Source organism: Muscardinus avellanarius (genome assembly GCF_963383645.1).
Source record: "Muscardinus avellanarius genome assembly, chromosome: 5".
Classification (NCBI taxonomy): Eukaryota; Metazoa; Chordata; class Mammalia; order Rodentia; family Gliridae; genus Muscardinus; species Muscardinus avellanarius.
In genome coordinates this window covers 120,913,090-120,932,865 of record NC_137790.1, presented here as the reverse complement: position 1 = coordinate 120,932,865, position 19,776 = coordinate 120,913,090, and the positions used below count along the sequence as shown (strand labels likewise).

At 39.4% G+C, this 19,776-nt stretch overlaps 1 protein-coding gene across 1 annotated transcript in view; it reads right to left on the bottom strand.

Moving 5' to 3' along the window:
* The window catches only part of LEKR1 (leucine, glutamate and lysine rich 1), a gene marked incomplete at both ends in the record, with an annotated part of 152,594 nt that overhangs the window by 123,499 nt on the left and 9,319 nt on the right, over positions 1-19,776 (bottom strand). Inside the window, one exon of the mRNA XM_080696591.1 lies at positions 12,504-12,718. Coding sequence (XP_080552717.1) covers positions 12,504-12,718 — 215 coding nt within the window. The remainder of the gene's footprint in view (positions 1-12,503; positions 12,719-19,776) is intronic.

The following is a 19,776-nucleotide window of genomic DNA, read 5'->3' as shown; positions in this document are numbered from 1 at the left end:
GCCTCAGCTACTCAGGCCCTTGGCAACTTAGTGAAACCCTGTTTCAAAATAAAGAATAAGAAATAGGGCTGGGGGTGTAACTTGGAGGTAGAATGCCCCTGGGGTTCCATCCCTAGTACCACAAAAATAAATAAATAAATAAATAAATAAATAAATAAATAAATAAGGAAGACTTAACAAACACCGACAAAAAGACAAAACGAGGCAATACACACTCTGCTACTAAACTCTAAAACTGTATTATATGATATCAAAGAGCCTATCGAGGTGGGCTGGAATAGATAGAGATAATATCATGAAAGAAAGGGATCCTGAAAGTTTATTTTTACATAGGAAAAACTATGAGCAAACAATGAAAAAAGAATGGCCCCAGAGTTTCATACTAACTCAAATGTATATCAAAATTATAGTTTTTTTTAATACAGAAATAAATTCTTTTCTTAAAATTAATCCTAAGTCCTAGGACAGTTCCACATTAAGCTTACTGCTCAAGAATCATTATTGATAGCACCCTCCTTTTATTCTCAAAAAGTAAGGCTGAACAATAAATTTTGTGTTCATCTTATAAAGAGATAATTTAGCAGAGAATTATACCATTTGGTATCCTTTCATTTTAAAGATTATTTTGTTTAACCAGCATTGATAATGATATTTGCCAAGATATAGTCTTGATTCTTTTATAAATATGTCTGGTTTTCTAAATTATCAGGGATATACCACAGATTGGCCCAAACGTGTATGAGTCTTTAAGTTATAAGGGTCCCAAGACGCCCTCTTAGATTTTTGGGGGGGAGGGGTACTGATGACTGAACTCGGGCATTCTACCTCTAAGCTACACCTCCAGTCCTATTGTGTGTGTGTGTGTGTGTGTGTGTGTGTGTGTGTGTGTGTGTGTGAGAGAGAGAGAGAGAGAGAGAGAGAGAGAGAGAGAGAGAGTGTGTGTGTGTGTGTGTGTGTGTGTGTTACAAGGGATGGAGCCCAGGGGCCTTCTACCTCTGAGCTACACTCCCAGACCTATTTTATATTTTATTTGAAAACAGGAAACAGGGTCTCACTAAGTTGCTGAGAGCCTCACTAAAGAACTGAGACTGGCTTCGAACCTGAGTAATCCTCCTGTCTCAGCCTCCTAAACGCTGGGATTACAAGCATGCGCCACCTTGACTAGAGAGAGGATTTCCCTGTTAGGATCTAAATTAAACTTACAACTCATCTTCTTTAAACCTCAATTAGCTGGGCGTGGTGGCACACACTTGTAATCCCAGCATTTGGGAGGCTGAGAAAGGAGGCTCTTGATTTACAGCCAGCCTCCGCCACTTCTTGAAGCTCTTTGCAACTCAGTGAGACCCTGTTTCAAAATAAGAAAAAAACAGGGTTGGGGGTGTAGCTCAGAGGTAAAATGCCCCTGGGTTCCATCCCCAGCACCACAAAATAATAAATAAATTAACCTCAATTAGCATTATCATAAATAAACATTCTTGGAAAACTAATTTACAGGATAGTGCTCAGGATAAAATTAGGTGCGAGGAAGAGGGATACAAAAATTGAAGATATGGTCTCTGTTCTCAAGCAGTTTGCAATACCCTGGCTGCTATGGATCCACCCACCTCTCCACTCATCCATCATTCCATCAGCTACCAATCCTCATAAGGGGTTTTCCAGGTTGATATGCTGGAAGGATAATGCAAAAGGAGACTTTACAACACTGCAAGGAATGACTGACATGATAAAACATCCAATCTATGACGCATGGGAAAGAGAGTGATAGAAAGAGACAGAGAAGGAAGCGTCAGGAGACCTAAGGACTCTAGGAAACGGATCAGACTGGACAGGGAGCTGACTAGAAACTAAGACAGGGACATCCAAACTAGTCATTTCAGATACGAAGCCTCTTTGGCTGATGACAAAAATCCACTTGCACCACATCTTCATTTTATTTTAAAATAAGGCCAATAATATATGAAGAGTTCCTACTTAGCTTTTCCCATTGTTTCCAAGTATAGCTTCCCTGACAGTGCTGCCCATTCAACCAACCCTTTTCTTGTGCTCACCACCGGATTTATATACACGTGGGTTTCTTCATTCCAAGAAGACAAGGCTTAAGAGCTGCTCTGTCTGCCTTGCCGCTTTGAAATCGGCCTCCAACAACAAGGTCTTCACTCTGCCACAGTTTATAATCAGAACAGTAATACTACAGAAGTGAGAGTTTAACTAGCTGTGTAAGTATTATTATTATTTAATGTCCTTGTTTCCCTAACCAACCATAACAAGAGTTGCTGATCATGCCTTAGTCTATGAGTTAATTTATTTTTCAGCAATTGAAAAGTGTTCCCATTTAGAAGTAGGCAAATAACATATAAAGAATCTGAAAAAAATCAAGTTTCACAGTTTTTTGAAGATGCAATAATTCAACCCTGCAACAAATAAAAATCATACTGTCCTGAAGCTATAGTGACATGATGCAACTTGTTTCTTCAGGCCTGGTGGTACATGAAGCAAGTAGGGTATGGATGAGGGATGAGGACCAGGAGGAAAGTTAGCAGCAGGGTACACTGGGCCTGAGTTCTTTGGGATAGGTTTGCTGTGCACTCCATGAACAGCAGCCTGGAGCACAGCACTAAAAGAAGTAGCCCCCCCGCCCAAAAAGGTGCCTGTTAACCTAAACATAAAATATATTTATTACATCCAAAGTATTACTTATACAGCAACTTTTAAGCAGTAATGTTTAATCTGAGTGGATATTCACTTATACATCCTGATAATTATTTAAGTTGATACTTAACTTCACTCTGGAAGAAAATATAAACTTTAATAATGAAACTAAAAAAATAAATCAAATAAAAAAGTAGCCATTTATTGCTTTTAAGACTAGCTTCAAGCCAGGAGTGGTGGCACATGCTTGTAATCCCAGTACTTGGGAGGCTCAGACAGGAGGATCGTGGTTCACAGCCAGCCTCAGCTACTTAATGAGGCCCTTCTCAATTTAGTAAAACCCTATTTAAGAATAAAGAATAAAAAATAGGCCTGGGGTATAGCTTGGAGGTAGATGCCCAATCCCCAGCACCAAAAAAAAAAAAAAAAAAAAAAAAGACTAGCTTCAGGTAGGGAGGGTCTCACTATGGCCTAACTGCACTCCTGAATTAGCTCCCTTAGACCTCTGAAGGATTCTTCTACTGCTAAATCAGCCTTGCTTAAATGAACAAACTACTAAAGCCCATCTACCCAACCCCTGCTCCACTCCTACTCCTGCAGAGAGGCTCTGAGTACGGGAATCTTGGAGTTCAGGTAAAATGACTACAGACAAGCTGAACTCAACAGTCCGCTCTTGGGGGGACATATTTGGTTTCTTGGGTTTTAGCCAACAGCTGTCACACTTCCCCCTCCCATGTTTGTTATTTTGTTCTTTAAAATCATCTTATAGCCTTTTTGGAAAGAAAGAGTTCTGTTCTGTTGAGGTTTTTTGGTGGCACGAGGACTGAACCCAGGGGCATTCTACCTCTAGGCTACCCCAAGCTCAAATTTATTTTTATTTTGAAACAGGGTTTCACTAGATTAATGAGATCCTCACTATTTGCTGAGGCTGACCTCAAACTTTCAATCCTCCTATCTCAAGCTCCCAAGTACTGGGATTACAAGCATTCACCATGATGCCCAGTTCAGAAAAGAGGGATCTAATAAATAAGAGTAGTAATTAAGTTCTAAAGTTATGCTTTCCACAAACTATTTCTCAAACAAAAACACAGGAGCCGGGCCTGGTGGCACATGCTTGTAATCCCAGCATTCGGGAGGCTGAGACAGGAGGATCGCAGTTCACAGACAGCCTCAGCTACTTAGTAAGGCCCTCTGCAACTCAGTGAGACCCGGTTTCAAAATAAAGAACAAAAAATAGGGCAGGGGATGTGGCTCAGAGGTCGAGTGCCCCTGGGTTCCATCCCCAGACCCACAAAAAAAAACACAGGCTGTGGGCCTAATCAAAGTTGGGTTATGCATCTTAAAACACCAATTACTACACTAGAATTAACTTAAGTACAGCCAAGATCAGGTTATTTCCTAGACCTAAGAACTTCCCTTGAAGTGTCAATGTTTAGGTACTGAAGGTAAGTAGAACTGTGATGATATCTATAGAGGGAAAGAGAATTCCTTGGGCACAGAGTTCTGTGTACACCATCTCTGGAAATTGCTTTTCCTCAGACCATTTTTCAGATGAAAAAAACCAAGGCATAGAAAGAATAAGAGGCAAGTTATATGACTAGGTAACGGTAAAGCCAATACAGTTTATACCATACCACACACTGCTTCAATTCTAATTCACTTAGAATGAATTAGACATAAGCTAACAAAAATTGTAGGATTCCGCCTAATTAAAATTGTACATGCCGGGCATGGTGGCGCACGCTTGTAATCCCTGCGCTTGGGAGGCAGAGACAGGAGGATCACACAGGTTCGAAGCCAGCCGCGCTGGCTTAAGAGAACCTGTTTTCAAATAAAAATATAAAATAGGTCTGGGAGTGTAGCCCGGAGGTAGAAGGGTTTCCAGGAAACCCAGTAACACCAAAAAGAAAAAAACTGTACTTTTTTTTATAATAATAACTAATGTTAAGTTAGGAAAATTCAAGGTAGAAAGATGAGTCCAAAGAATAATGTCAGTCTGAAACTTTATAGTGCTGATTACAAAGCTAAGGAAGAAAAGAATGCCATTAAAAAGACAAAGTAGAAAAATGCATCTTATTTTGGTAACCTTGTTGCTATAGCAACACCACAGTGATACACAGAAGGCTTTCAAAGTTATACTGGTAATAAAAGATACACATGTATACATAGGTCTATCAATAGTGTTGAATAAATATCAATCTCCATAACCTTGCCAGATCTAGTACAAGGAAACTCAAGCAAACATTATTTATGCCAATCATAAAAAACACCTGTCAACTCCGATTTACTGTTTGCATGTGTTCACAGAGAGATGAAAAAAAGGAAAACAGTATACTCCATATCTAAGGACTTTGGCCTGAAGCATAATCTAGGGCTGATGTGAAAGAAACATGAAAAGATAGAAAGATTAGACGTCTTAGAACTACATGATTTGGATAGAACTTGTTTAGGTTCTGCGGAGTTCAAGTGATACAGTACAGATATCAATATAATAAACTCACATTTATATACCTACACTAAAAAATGTGATGTGGACTCCTGGGTTTAAATTACTTGTTAATTTCCCTGTACCTATTGGAGCCAATTCTTCAGCAGCCTGAAAAAGAATACAATAGTACTCAACTGTTTCTGTAGGGATTCTCACCTGGCTCCAAGGAGCAAACAGAATCTCAGTTGAGATGTAAGAGTTCGAGAAGGCTCCAGATATGTGAAATGGTTCCTTATGAAGCAGACTCCACCCCATGAGAACTATAGTTTTACATATGTTCCTTGTTCCATAAAATCCTGAAGAATAAAGATTTAGTTGTCCCAGTCATTTTTAACATATAAACCCCTTATTCTACATCCATGAACACCAAAGAGTACTACAAAAGTAGAAAAAAGCAGAACAAGCCGGGCATGGTGGCACACGCTTGTAATCCCAGCATTCAGGAGGCTGAGACTGGAGGATCGCAGTTCACAGACAGCCTCAGCTACTTAGTGAGGTCCTGTGCAACTCAGTGAGACCCTGTTTCAAAATAAGGAATAAAAAACAGTGCAGGGGGTGTGGCTTGGAAATTGAATGCCCCTGGGTTCCATCCCCAGACTCGCAAAAAAAAAAAAAAAAAAAAAAAAGAAAAAGAAAAACAGCTTTTAAGTAAGGAGACTTTAATATATTTCTTAAGATATTTTCTTCCTTTCAACAAACTAAAATAAGTACGTGAATGTAATGTTTTTAAGAAAAAATGCAATGGCCAGGTGAGGTATACCTTGCTAGCGTCTGTTCCCCTTGCTTACAGCTACTGTTCAGGGAGTAGGAGCCAGAACCCTGAAGTTGGCGCCCACACTTCCCTACAGTCAAGGTCAATGATACATAAACTGCAAGCATTTCTTCTGGCTCATCCGCCTTCGTGTTTCCTGACCAGGGGCTAGACATGATGTCTGGAGTGTAGGGCATGTCTTGAAGTCATGAAGAGACCAACAGGAAGCTGAAGACGTGCTCCCTGGAGAGGACAGCGTGAGAGGAGGACAGGGACTGGGTCCCTGGTGACATGGCTGAGCTGCCTAGGGCCCTTCTTCTTGCTTCAAGAAACAAACCGTTGTCCATTTAAGCAGCCTGCTCTGGAATGGTTCCCTCAGGAATACAACTAGTCTAGGTGAAAGGAAGGTTGGGCAGGGGAAGATAATGCCTAACAAAATCTGCCTGATTTGCCCCATCATCATCTACAACAGTCATGTACTTTGTTCTTCCAAGTCTCTCCACCCATAAATATGAACATATATTCATTTTTTCCCAAACTGTGGACTCACTTTGGCTCCAGACCTTAGGCACCTACTTAGGCCCTCCCTTGGGCTGAGCACTCTAGATTCAACTTCTCTGGCTTATCTCACATGATAATTGCCAACTATGATAAACAGAACTCAAGTCTCATCCCTCATGGGCAGGCTATCCTTTTAAGGCTTAACTCTCCATGTGACAATCTCAATTTGTCACAAGCCAACAGGAAATTAAAGAAGAGATGTTTAAAAGTCTTATAAAGAGATTCATTTATATAACTATTGACTTGTATAAGTTGACATTTGTGAAAATTTAACTAAATACTTTTTAAAAACTATGTCCTAAGTTACTCAAAGAAATAAATGACAAAAATTCAACACAAGCTGAGTATAATGGCACACGCTTGTAGTCCCAGCATTTGGGAGGCTGAGACAGGAGGATCCAGGTTTGTGGCCAGCCTCAACTACTTAGTGAGGCAACTTAATGAGAACATGTTTCAAAATAAAGAATAAAAAATAGGGCTGGGGGTGTAGCTCAGAGTTAGAATGCCCCTGGGTTCCATCCCCAGTATCTCACACACACACACACACACACACACACACACACACACACACAAACACACACAATCAACACAAAATTTTCACCCAGACAGTGTTCTCCTCTTGTTTCCAGGTCTTCTCTTTTACACCTAAAACTCAGGATACAGCACAAGCGTAGGAAGACTCCAAAAGGTAGACAAGAGACTGGTTTAGGGACTCTGAGGACTTGAGAAACACTGAGGCAATGAAGCTCCTGAGTTTCCTTTCTGTCTCTCATATCTTCCAGAAAAGGTTTCATAGATATCTTCAACCAGACCCACCAGTAGCCACAGAGAAAACAGTAAGACCTCCAAGAAAGCTCTGGTCCACCTAGCTGACCAAGAAAAGGCTGACGGAATAACAACACACTCTTGGCAACAGTGGCCTTACTCTGGCTGAACACAACTAAAGACCTGTGCCTCTCCTATAGCTTTAGTGGGGCTGAGGTACAGAGTTGCCTCCATACCACCTGATCCAGCTCTGTGGAAGCACTCCCATTCTTCCCACTGGTGGCGCATCAGCGGAGCTGAACTGAATGCTGATCTTCTGATCCTCTCATACAGAAGCAAGAGTTATTCCAGTTCCCCCACCAGTGCAAGTGTAAGCAGGACCGTGGGGAAGTGAGGTTCTATCCTGACTCTGCCAAGACAGAACAAAGAGGTGCAAGCTGGAAGCAGCAAGCCTTCCACTTTCCCTCCATTCCTGGTGTCACAAAGCCCAGCGGAGAGCGAACCCTCCACACCTGCCTGGAAGCAGAGGCTGAAGGAGGCCCTGGGAGCAGGACTGGTTGGTACTCGACCCCCATGCCTGGTGTTAGCAGAGCTCAGTGGGAACCTCCAACCCTACATTGAATCAGTGAGGTATAATAAGATGCTGTTGGGACAAGGTCATCACTACTCTGCTTCCCCATCCCTGGTGTCAATGGGACCAGCAGGAAGCTGAGCAGCCACTCCCCACTGGCATTGACAGGTGGGATTAAGTGGCTGGAGACTGGGTTAGTTGGCACTCTACCCTTCCCTCTCTCGCCCCTTAATGCCAGCCAGATGGGCAGGAGAACCAAGTTGCTGCCCCTGAACTACAGCAAGTAAACAGTACACTTCAACACCCCTTCCTTGCTGACAGTGAGATTAGCAGCAGGGAGCTGATTTTACGTCTCCATACTAAGAGACAGGCAGTGCAAGCAGGTGACCTACTTTGGCCAGAAAGATAAAAGAGGCCCAAAGGGATGGATGAAGCTCCACTCCAGGAATCTGATACAAGGAACTGAGTCTGGGCCTCACTTTCCATAGGGTAGTATTAGCATGCCCAGTGGGAAACTGGGCATATATGCTGTATTAGCCAGGGTTCTCCGGAGAAACAGGAACAACAGGACATATAAACAGATCTAGAAGACTTTTTATGAGGGATTGGCTCATGTGATTATGGAGGCTGAAATGTCCCATGATCTGACATTTGCAGGCTGGCGGCTAAGGAAAGTGCTAGTTTACTTAGAGCATGAAGGCCTGAGACTTGAGGGCGGCCAAGGATGCAGGCCTTGATCCATCGGGTCCCAAGGTCTGAACACCAGGAGTACAATGCGGGGGTCAGGAAAAGGAGATAACCCACAACTCCAGAAGAAAGAACAAATTCACATCCTTTGGCAATTCTTCCTCTTTTGCGTTTTGTTTGAGCCCTAAATATTCTGGATGATGCCCACCCACACGAATGAGAATGATCTTTAGTCAGTTTACCAATTCAGACGCTAATCTCTAGCCAGGCATGGTGGTTCATACCTGTAATCCCAGTACTTGGGAGACTGAGACAGGAGAATTGCAGGTTTGAGACCAACCTCCGCAATGTAGTAAGACTCTCAGCAACCCAGCAAGACCCTGATTTTAAAATAAAGGGCTTGGGGTACAGCACGAAGGTAGAGCACTATCTAGTATGCCCCCGCACCCCATACACAGAAAATGCTAATCTCTGCCAGAAATACCCTTATGGAAATGCCCACAAATAATGTTTTACCAGTTATCTACACATCATTTAACCCAATCAAATTGACAAATAAAACTAGTCACCAAACACATCCACCTGGCTTTCATACCATACTTCCACAGAGGGGGTATCTGCCAAAAGAAAAAAAATTAACTAAATAGGAGCGAGAGTCCCATAGTATAGCCTCCAAAATAACCAAGACACAAGCAAAAATCATTCATCAAACAATAATCAGGAAGTCACAACATTAGGAGAAAGACATTAAAGACACAATGATAAGATGAATCAGATGTTGGAATTATCTGACAAGGATTATCAGATAGCCACCATCACAAAACTGCTTTAAAAAGCTATTACAAATTACCTTGAAACAAAATAAAAATAGAAAATCTCAACAAAGAAATAGAAGTTACAAAAAGAAGCTGTAGAACTAAAATAACACAAAACAATAACTGAAATAAAGTCTGTGGATAAAGCAGAAGAGTGGACTGATAATAAAATCTGTATATTTTTAAGGAAAACCTACAGAATTTACTCAGTATGAGCAACAGAGAGAAAATACACAGAAAATCAAAGAAACAAAAAATGTAAAAGCTTCAGGGGCCTGTAAGACATAACAAATGAGCTAGCAGTCACATGACTAGAGTCTGAAAAAGGAAGACTACAGCTTTACAGGTGTCACCACTAGGTAAACTGGTAAAGGGCACACAGGCTCTCCATGCTTTCTTACAAATGTGTCTAAATATACAATTCTCAAAATTAAAGTTAAATTTTAAAAATCAATTAATCCCTGAACAGAAATATTTTTGGCCAATAACCTGTCATGGCTTTCCAATTCTCTAAAATGAACACCTGTCTGGGTTCTGTGTGCCTCTCCATGACGACTGTGAAAGGTGTAATTTGCCACACAGGTCATCTGGCCTGCTGGTGAATGAGTATCATAGCATGCACTTAAACATTTAGTAAGTGTGACTTAATTAAAATAAAAAAACTTCTGCTCTGAAAATAACAACGTCCAGCGAATGAGAAGATAGGACACAGATTGAGAGCAAATATTTGCAAAAGACACATGTGATAAAGGACCATTATCTAAAATATAAAAGATTAAAACTCAACAATAAGAAAACAACCTGATTTTTAAAAAGGGCAAAGGCCTAAATTAACACTTCACCAAAGAAGATATGTAGATGGCATATGAAAAGATGTATGAAAAGACATTCAACATCGTATGTCATTAGAGAGTTGCAAATTAAAACAATGACATACCACTATGTGTCCAATGAAATAGCAAAATTAAAATCTATAGAATTCAAATAGGACAAATAACTAATGTAATTTAGTAGAGCTCTTAAAAAGTTATAACCAAAAAACAAAAATATGCACCCTTTTCAAGGATCTATGGAATATTTACAAAAGCTTACTGTCATCAAACTCTGAGGTCCTCTCAAGCAGGTTATATTATTTGTCCACAATAGGATAGAAATAAATATAAATAAAAGGATAGCCACAAAAAACTACACATTTACTTAGAAATTTCAGATTACCTCAGCCAGGCATGGAAGTACATGCCTATAATCACAGTACTTGGGAGGCTGAGACAAAAAGATAACAGGTTTATAGCCAGCCTCAGTAACTTAGCAAGGCCCTATACAACTTAGTGGGATCTTGTTTAAAAATTTAAAAAATAAAATAAAATAGGGGTCTATATATCTCAGAGTTAGAATGCCCATGGGCAAAAAAAAAAAGATTGTTTTTCCTAGATTTAAAAAAACAACTAAATCTTTCATCTTATTTAGAAGTAAATGAAAATAAAGCACTACTATCAAAAGGTTTGTGTTGTCAGTTTGTCACCACAGTGGAACTTGAATGCTTTAAATATATTTATTTGAAAAAGATAATGAAAAAGATTATCTAGGGAACTAGAAATTAAAGGATAATAAGTAAATAAATATAAATAAGAATATAAATTAATGAAATAGAGAAAATAGAAAAGAAACAGATTTGATTAATGAAACCAATTCTGCTTCTTTAGAAAGGCCAATAATATAGACAATCTGTTTAATTTCCTTGGAAAAATGTTATCTCCCCCTTTCTCTACCTTTCTCCTTTGGTTCTTTTTCAATCAACCCAAGGGGAAAAAAAGGGAGTAATAACAAATACAGAGGATGAGTTTTTAATACGAAGATATTACATATCAATAAATACCAAGATATCTGAAATGCCAAATGATATGCTTTACTGTCTAGGAAAATATCATTTTCCAAAAGAGAATCAAGAGGCAAAAATGCAGAAATAAAACAATAATTATAGAGGAAATATAATGAGTCATTAAAGTTCTACCACCCAAAAAAAGATAAAAGACATTTCTATGAAGAAAATCTACCCAAACTGCAAGTTACAAGCAACTCATGTTTTTGTTTTGTTTTGTTTTGTTTTGTTTGCAGTACTGGGCATTGAATCCAGAGGCATTCTACCTCCAAGCTAAAACCCCAGTTGTAATTTTTTATTCTTTATTTTGAAAGAGGATCTCACTAAGTTGTGGAGGGCCTCACTAAGTAGCTGAGGCTAGCCACGAACCTGCGATCCTCCTGTCTCAGCCTCCCAAGTACTGGGATTATAATTGTGCACCACCACACCCAGCTCATGTGTTATTTAGGATGTTTAGTGTAATAAAAGATAGAAGGCCTCCTAACCTATTATAAGAGATTGGTATAAACCAGCCTTTATACCATAAGAAAAAAGAAAACTATAGACCAACTGATTCTACCTGTGAACGCAGATGCAAAAATTTATGTAAAATATTAGCAAATTAATCTAGTACTATATTAGAAGAAAAAAAGCTCTTCATAAACTATTTCACATTATCTCTAGCAGTATGGGCAATTACTTTAGTGTTAAAGATAAAACATTTTTAATAATTATATATTTGCTTCATACTTATTCATAGAAAGTAATGTTTTCCTACTTATATTCATAGAAATACATATATTTAAGGAAATATTTATATTAAAAACAGTACAGAGTACTTATAGATGTTTCAAAACCCATGTAGAAAGCAAACACATACATAAAATTTAGAGAATCCTGAAATACATACTATGATCAAAATGGTTTTATATAAAAATATGAGTATGCCTTCACATTAGAAAATTTTAGTATTATTCATTGTATTAACAGATTAAAGGATAAAATTCATATGATCTTCCCAAAAGAAGATAGAAAAGCACTTACTAAAATTTAGAAACCATTTTTTATTTAAAAAGAAACTTTAAAAGAGGATGAAATAAACTTGATCCATCTCAACTTATAGTTACTGAATAAATTGGTTTCTAATTGTTCAGATAGTAAGTGCATACCTTAAAAGAAAGCTTCAAATTATACTAATAATTTATATTTAGTAACTACTGACATAATAAACAAGCTCAAATATATTGAATAAATTATACCGGGTGAAGAAAAACTCTAGAAAAATATCAAAATGTATTTATTTTCTGTACTTTTCTTTTAAACTAAATAAATGGTAGAAAAGAAAAACATACTCCAACCTTTCTGACTTGGATTCACTGTCAATTTTGTACTGCTCAAAATCCTGGCTAAGAGACTGTAGCTTTTCTTGAAGTCTCTTCTCACGTTCTACACTTCCTTGATAAAATTTCATTTCTTTTTCCATTGCTTTCATTTTTTCTTCCATAGCCTTAAATTCATGAAGTATTAAATAGCTGACTCCACAGTATTTACAAACTTTTTCTTCAGGAGACATCTAGGAAATAAAACATACATTGACTAAAATGATATTTAATTCAAAAGAATAAAGTTCAACTGAATAAAGTACAACTCTACCAGTCCAATGTAGTAGATACATAGTGTACTAGGCCATAGAGTAATAATTATAACATTGCCAACATCTGGATAAAATTTTAAAACCTAGCATATTGACTCTGACACAAAATCTTGGAACTAGTAAAAGGTCTCCTGGAGTAATTATTTCTCTACAGTATCTATAGGAAAGATTTATTCTTGAAATATTTTCCATAAAATAAGACTAAAATGGTGAGGACATCTTTACAATTCCTGTTTTAAGATTGACTTTTCATTAAGGTTGGAAAAGGTCTTGGTCTTTCACTGCCAACTACTCTTTGATCACAGAGATGCCTCTTGGCTTTTTCAGATCATCCATCCCTCATTTATAAAATTATGGCATTGAACCAAATGAACTCTAAGTTCTTATCAGTTTCAACACTTTATGATTTTTACATAATTCAACATTCTATCATGAACCTACAAATAGGAAAAAGCATTTTGAACTTAATTTCTTACCCCTCGATGAGCTCTTTAAACCTATTTCATAGATTTAAAAAACTAAGACTACTGGAGTGAAATAACCAGAGCAAAACCCAAAGCTATACAAAATCAGTAGCTATGCCTTTGTGTATATGTATTATATTAATCCACTCACAATGTATATCAGCTAAATCCTCTTAACTTCCCTCAAATAAAGTATGCTTCTAGATCTGGCCAGCATTAAGGGCATTGAAAAATGTAATTTCAGCAAAATCAGTGAAGAAATAGCTCTTTTTTCTGTCTCAAGTATAACTATTCCTCAAGCAGCTCTTACTTGTTTCACAAAAGATAAAAGGCAGCACCACAAACTATTTGCTCCAAGACAGTAAACTGAAATAAATTCTTGGATTATTCAGAAAGTACTTAATTTTTTTCAGTACTGGGGATTGAACCCAGGGGTGTTCTATCTCTGAGCTACATCCCTAGCCCTATTTTTTATTCTTTATTTTGAAACAAAGTTTCACTGAGTTGCAGAGGGCCTCACTAAGTAGCTGAGGCCAGGAACTGTAATCCTCCTGTCACAGCCTCCCAAATGGCTAGGATTATAAGTGTGTGCCACCACGCTGGGCCCCAGCCTTATTTTTTATTCTTTATTTCAAAACAGGGTCTCATACCGGGCATGGTAGCACACGCACGCTTGTAATCCCAGCATTCAGGGGGGCTGAGATGGGAGGATCATGGTTCGCAGACAGCCTCAGCTAAATAGTGAGGCCCTGAGCAATTTAATGAGACCCTGTTTCAAAAATAAAGAATAGCTGGGTGTGGTGGTGCATGCTTGCAATCCCAGTGCTTAGGATGCTGAGACAGGAGGATTGCACAGGTTAGAAGCCAGCCTCAACTACTTAGTGAGGCTCTCAGCAACTTAGTGAGACCCTGTTTCCAAATAAAGTATAAAATAGGTCTTAGAGTATAGCCTAGAGGTAGAAACGCCCCCAGGTTCCACCCCCAGTACCATAATAAATACGTAAATAAATAAATAAATAAATGAATAAGGAAAGAAAGAAAGATAGGTAGGTAGGTAGATAGATAGATAGATAGATAGATAGAAAGAATTTAAAAATAGGGAATAGGGCAAGGGGTGTATCTCAGAGGTGAATGCCTCTGGGTTCCATCCCCAGTACCACAATAAACAAACAAACAGGGTCTAAGTTGCAGAGGGCCTAAGTAGCTGAGGCTGGCCGCAAACCTGTGATCCTCTGTCTCAGCCTAAGTGCGGGGATTACAAGTGTGTACCACCACACCAGGCTAGAAAGTATTCACTCTTAAAGCATCCTCCTTTAAGACTATAGAATCTGCTCCTGTAGTAAGAGTGAAAGCATCTGTCAATGCTATCACTCAAATGTTGGTTAGAAGATAACAATTTTTTATAAAGTAAATTTTGGCTCATTTTAAAACTTCAAATTAAAAAGCATAATACAAAATGTGAAACATTATATGAATCCTCTAACAGTAAATCCAAATTTATAGATTTAGAAAACATTAGGCTTGAAAGAAATCATAATTCTAAAATCAAAATTATAATACAAGACAAATGGTATCAATGGTCCATATTCTGGATGGGTCAAGTTCTGGACAGGTCTGAGGCTATTCCAATGTAAACATGTAGTTCAGCTTCTACTGTCCCATCCCAGGGACTTTCCAGAGCAGTCTGTTTCAGTCTCCTACCAGTATTTTGTCTCAGGAAATCATCTCCCACACTTACTATGAACCTGCTTCCCTGAAGCATCCATTAATTCTAGTTCTAGTAACCATACAAAACAACCTCCAGCTTCTTTCACACAAAAGTCTTTCTAATATTTGCAGATGGCTATCAGGAACATTCAATGCCTTCTCTCTTCCACACCAACACTTCCAATTCCCTCAGCTACTTCCCATAAAATGTGGTTTTGAATTTCTTTCTCATTCTAGATCATTTTCTCCAAACTTATTCCACTGTTCCATATGCTTCAAAGTGTCATGGTGTGGGTGTCAGATCCCTCCTCAGAAGATCGTGTGTTGTGAACATGGTCCCCAACTTGGGAAGGTCCAGGAGGGAGCCTGGCTGGAGGAGGTGGTCACTGGGGGAGTGGTCTTGGCAACTGTGTCTGTCCCTGATCCTCTCTTCCGGCTGTGGTGAGTTGAGTGGCCTCCCTCGACCAGGCCTTGTTCCCACAGTTTCTGCCTTGGGGCTGGCCATCTGTGGGTTGAACCTTTAAAACTGAGCCAAATGAACCTTCCTCCTCTAGGTTTTATTTTGTCAGAATTTTGATTACAGTGACAGAAAAGCTGACTGAAGCACAAAGTATGATTTTCAGAAATAGTTCAGTGCGGTTGGTTTTATTAAAACAGAGTAAGAGAGGACTCAAACTTTCCTTATTCTAATGTCTCGTTAGTAATAGTATTAGTAATATCTTCTAATATAACCTTAGAATATATCGGTCTTTTGTATTTTTTAGCAATTTTATGTTGCTATTACATACTATAACTGGCTTTTATGTTAAATAATACTTCTGTTTTCTCTAAAAACAAAACACTCCAGTACAAACTCCTGTCTTATACTGAACATCCAATCACTTTTTTCCCACTACATTCCACAATCCTGGCTGCTCTGTTTGGTAATGTGATCAAGACTTTATTCAAACTAACCATGGTTGACTGGGCCCAAAGGAGTCAAGGTCTCGGCTAGGATAAGCCAACTAGGCCTCGAAGTGTTGAAGAGTCGGGCATTTAGGTCACCTCTGCAGCAGCCATAAGAGGGAAGAGTTATGCAAAAGACAGAGAGTATGGCACAGAGTAAGACACTGGAGGAGTAAGAGGGGAGGAGCAGAAACATACACAAAAGCTGAGCCAAAGACACTGCTACAGGGCGAGAGCACAAAATGGAACCAGCCACTGTCTCATCGCAGGTCTTTCCAGATCCTCACCTTAGTCCCTCTTGAGATCTGTCTGTCTAACTGTTCTTTGGGATCCAAGCCCAATCTTCTTCAACTATTTTCTCTTTTCCCTTTTAAGCTACCTGTTTCTTGCAACCAAAACTTTCCATTCTATTATGTAACCATCTGACTTTTCAGCTATAAGAACAGAACTATAAATGTAAATGTATATACATATTAATATCTTATATTATCTTAGATTCAAATATATATACATATGTTATATATACATATAAACATATATAAATATACCAGAGATCATATGAAATATATATCTTAGACTTAACCTTTAGTTTGGTATCCAGAAAATTCTTAAGCTTTGTGCTTTTGGAAATTTTATCCTTACAAGTCATTTTATCCATCTAAATCTTTGATTTAAAAATGCTGAATGTAGCCAGGCATGGTGGCGCATGCTTGTAATCCCAGTGCTTGGGAGGCTGAGACAGGAGGATTGCACAGGTTCAAGGCCAGCCTCGGCTGCTTAGTGAGGCTCTCAGCAACTTAGTGAGACCCTGTTTCCAAATAAAGTAAAAAATAGGTCTGGGAGTATAGCCCGGAGGTAGAAAGCCCCTGGGTTCCACCCCCAGTACCACCACAAAAAAAAAAAAAAAAAAAAAATGCTGAGGGTAAAGAAGTTGAAGTTAGAACTTCATATCATGTCTTATCACCTTTGTTGATATTGATTTGTGACTCAGCATATTTCAGGTATAATTCTTCACCTAATTATTAAACTACTCCATTACCTTCATAAACAACCTAAAATTATTCACACTTTCTTCAGGGATATTATGATAAACTTTATCAAATTTCTTCATAAAATCCATATTTATTAGTTTCTAAATCCAACAACCCTACAAAAAATGAAATGACAAGGCCTATATGCTCTTAATGCGGATAAAAGTAGTCAAAGAGTTACTATTTTTACTAATGTATCTTCAAAAAACATCCTTTAATTGCGCATTCTAAAATGTCTGGAATTGAAATTAGGCTGATTGTAATTTATGGGCATCTCATACATGGACAGCATTTATACATTATCCTTCTACAAGTCCTCAAAGACAAGAGTGGCTCTACAATCCCATTCAAAGATACTGTCATCCTGGAAAATAATTCACTGAGGTCGAGAGACTTGAACTAATTCAGAGCAGATGGGTATTCTCTTGCAATCCCTTTGCCCATCCTGAGTTGTGGTTCCTCCTCGTCAATTTGAAAATGATATTGTATACTGCACAGCACTTTCATCCTTAACCTTCACTTATTAATCACAGTTCTGGCCCTGCACCTGGCAAAACGCCCTGCCCTTAATCTAAAGAAAACTCTTAATGGTGGAGTATATTTGTGGCTTGATGCAAAAAACAGAAATAGTATAAATTTCACATTATGAAAGCTATTAGAATAGGTAACATTCATCATAGCAACCAAGGGAAGAAAAGCCGAAGTTAAGCAATACATTTACAGAAGAGGTTTTCTAGATGTTCGGAAAAGAAAGAAAAAACATGATAGTCATATGATTTAGGAAAGAAAACAATAAAATTATAAAACAGCGGATCCACAAGAGTAGTCTTTAAACTTTACCTAATATAACCAGAATCCCTAAATGATCTATGCTAAATATACTGTCCACACGTTTTCAAAGCTATTAAATTGTAAATAATTTTCTGTAAGCAAAATTTCAAACAGAAAAGTAATAACTTTTTAAAATTTTTACTGCTGGTATGTTTTAATTACTTAGGATATTTTTGTGAAACTTGAGAGGATATCAAACATTTTATGTATGTTCCCAAATAAAGTAAAAGTTATCCATTTTTCTGCAAAACATAATCTGTGCTTCATTCTTATAACTTGCTATTATATCATTTCATTTTGAAAGTAAAATAATAATATGCTGTCATTCTTGACAAAGAGGCTTTCATTAGCAGGATGTTTTTGCTGTCTTCAATATGTACTTTGTAAGAGGCACTATCAAATAAAGTATAATAAACAAATTCAGAATCATCTGAAAATAAATTATAAAGCATACTTTCAAAAAGCAGGGTTGGTGCTTTTAAAAATTATAATTACTTGGCCGGGCATGGTGGTACACGCTTATAATCCCCACACTTGGGAGGAAGAGACATGAGGATTGCACAGGTTCAAAGCCAGCCTGGCTTGCTTAAGAGACCCTGTTTCCAAATAAAAATATAATGGGTCTGGGAGTGTACACAGGAGTTAGAAGGGTTTCCAGGAACTCCAGTACCACCAAAAAAATAAATAAAATAAAATAAAATAATAATTACTTAATATAAAATCACATAAGCTACTTAAAAGGCTAAATTAGGTTTCAGATCCTTTCCAGAGTTCCTAACTGTAATTCAACTAGAAAAGGTGCTGAGTACTCTCCTATTGTCCAACTGAATCATTCTCTGCTCCAAAACTTGTATCTCCTTTTTCTTCCTACCCCACTCTGGCTTTTTGAGCTTGAATAAGGAAAAAAGAACCATAAACTATTCCACAAAGATAAGAGTGAGTGCAATACAAAATGTTAACCTTGAAAAAATCCTTGTGAGCAGGGAGAGAATGGTGGGCACTGGGGAAGGGCTAAATGAGTGATGTGTGCATGTATTCCTCTACCATATTGTACTCCATTAAGATGTTTGACTACAATGCACTGATAAAATTAAAAATAAAAAAGGCCAGTGAGGCTGAGATCAGAGCCTGCCGAGGGGTTAGGCTGGTGCCGGGGCCAGCGAGGCCAAGATCGGAGCCTGCCGAGGGGTTAGGCCTGCCATGACACAATGCCAGAGCTGGGGCCTCTGAGCCGGGATCAGAGCCTGCCGAAGGGTGAGGCCAGTGCTGGGGCCAGTGAGGCTGGGATTGGAACCCGCCATGAGGCAAGGCCGGTGTGGGGGCATCTGAGGCCAGGATCGGAGCCTGCCAAGGGGTTAGGCTGGTGCCAGGGCTAGCGAGGCCAGGATCGGAGCCTGCCGTGAGGCAAGGCCGGTGCTGGGGCCTCCGAGGATGGGATCAGAGCTTGCCGAGGGGTTAGACTGGTGCTGGAACGGTGATGGAACCAGCAAGGCCAGGATCGGAGCCTGCCGTGAAGCAAGGTCCGTGCTGGGGCCTCCAGGACCATGATCAGAGCCTGCCGAGGGGTGAGGCTGGTGCTGGGGCAGTGAGGCTGGGATCAGAGCACACCGTGAGGCAAACCTGGTGCTGGGGCCTCCGAGGCTGGGATCGGAACCTGCCGAGGGGTTAGGCCAGTGTCAAGGCCAGCGAGACCGGAATCAGAGCCTGCCGTGAGGCAAGGCTGGTGCTGGGGACTCCGAAGCCGGGATTGGAGCCTGCCAAGGGGTTAGGCCGGTGCCAGGGCCAGCAAGGCCGGGATCGGAGCCTGCCGAGGGGTTAGGCTGGTGCCAGGGCCAGCAAGGCCAGGATCGGAGCCTGCCGTGAGGCAAGGCCGGTGCTGGGGCCTCTGAGGCCAGGATCGGAGCCTGCCGAGGGGTGAGGCTGGTGCTGGGGCCAGCAAGACCAGGATCGGGGGATACCATGAGGCAAGGCCTGTGCTGGAGCCAGCAAGGCTGGGATC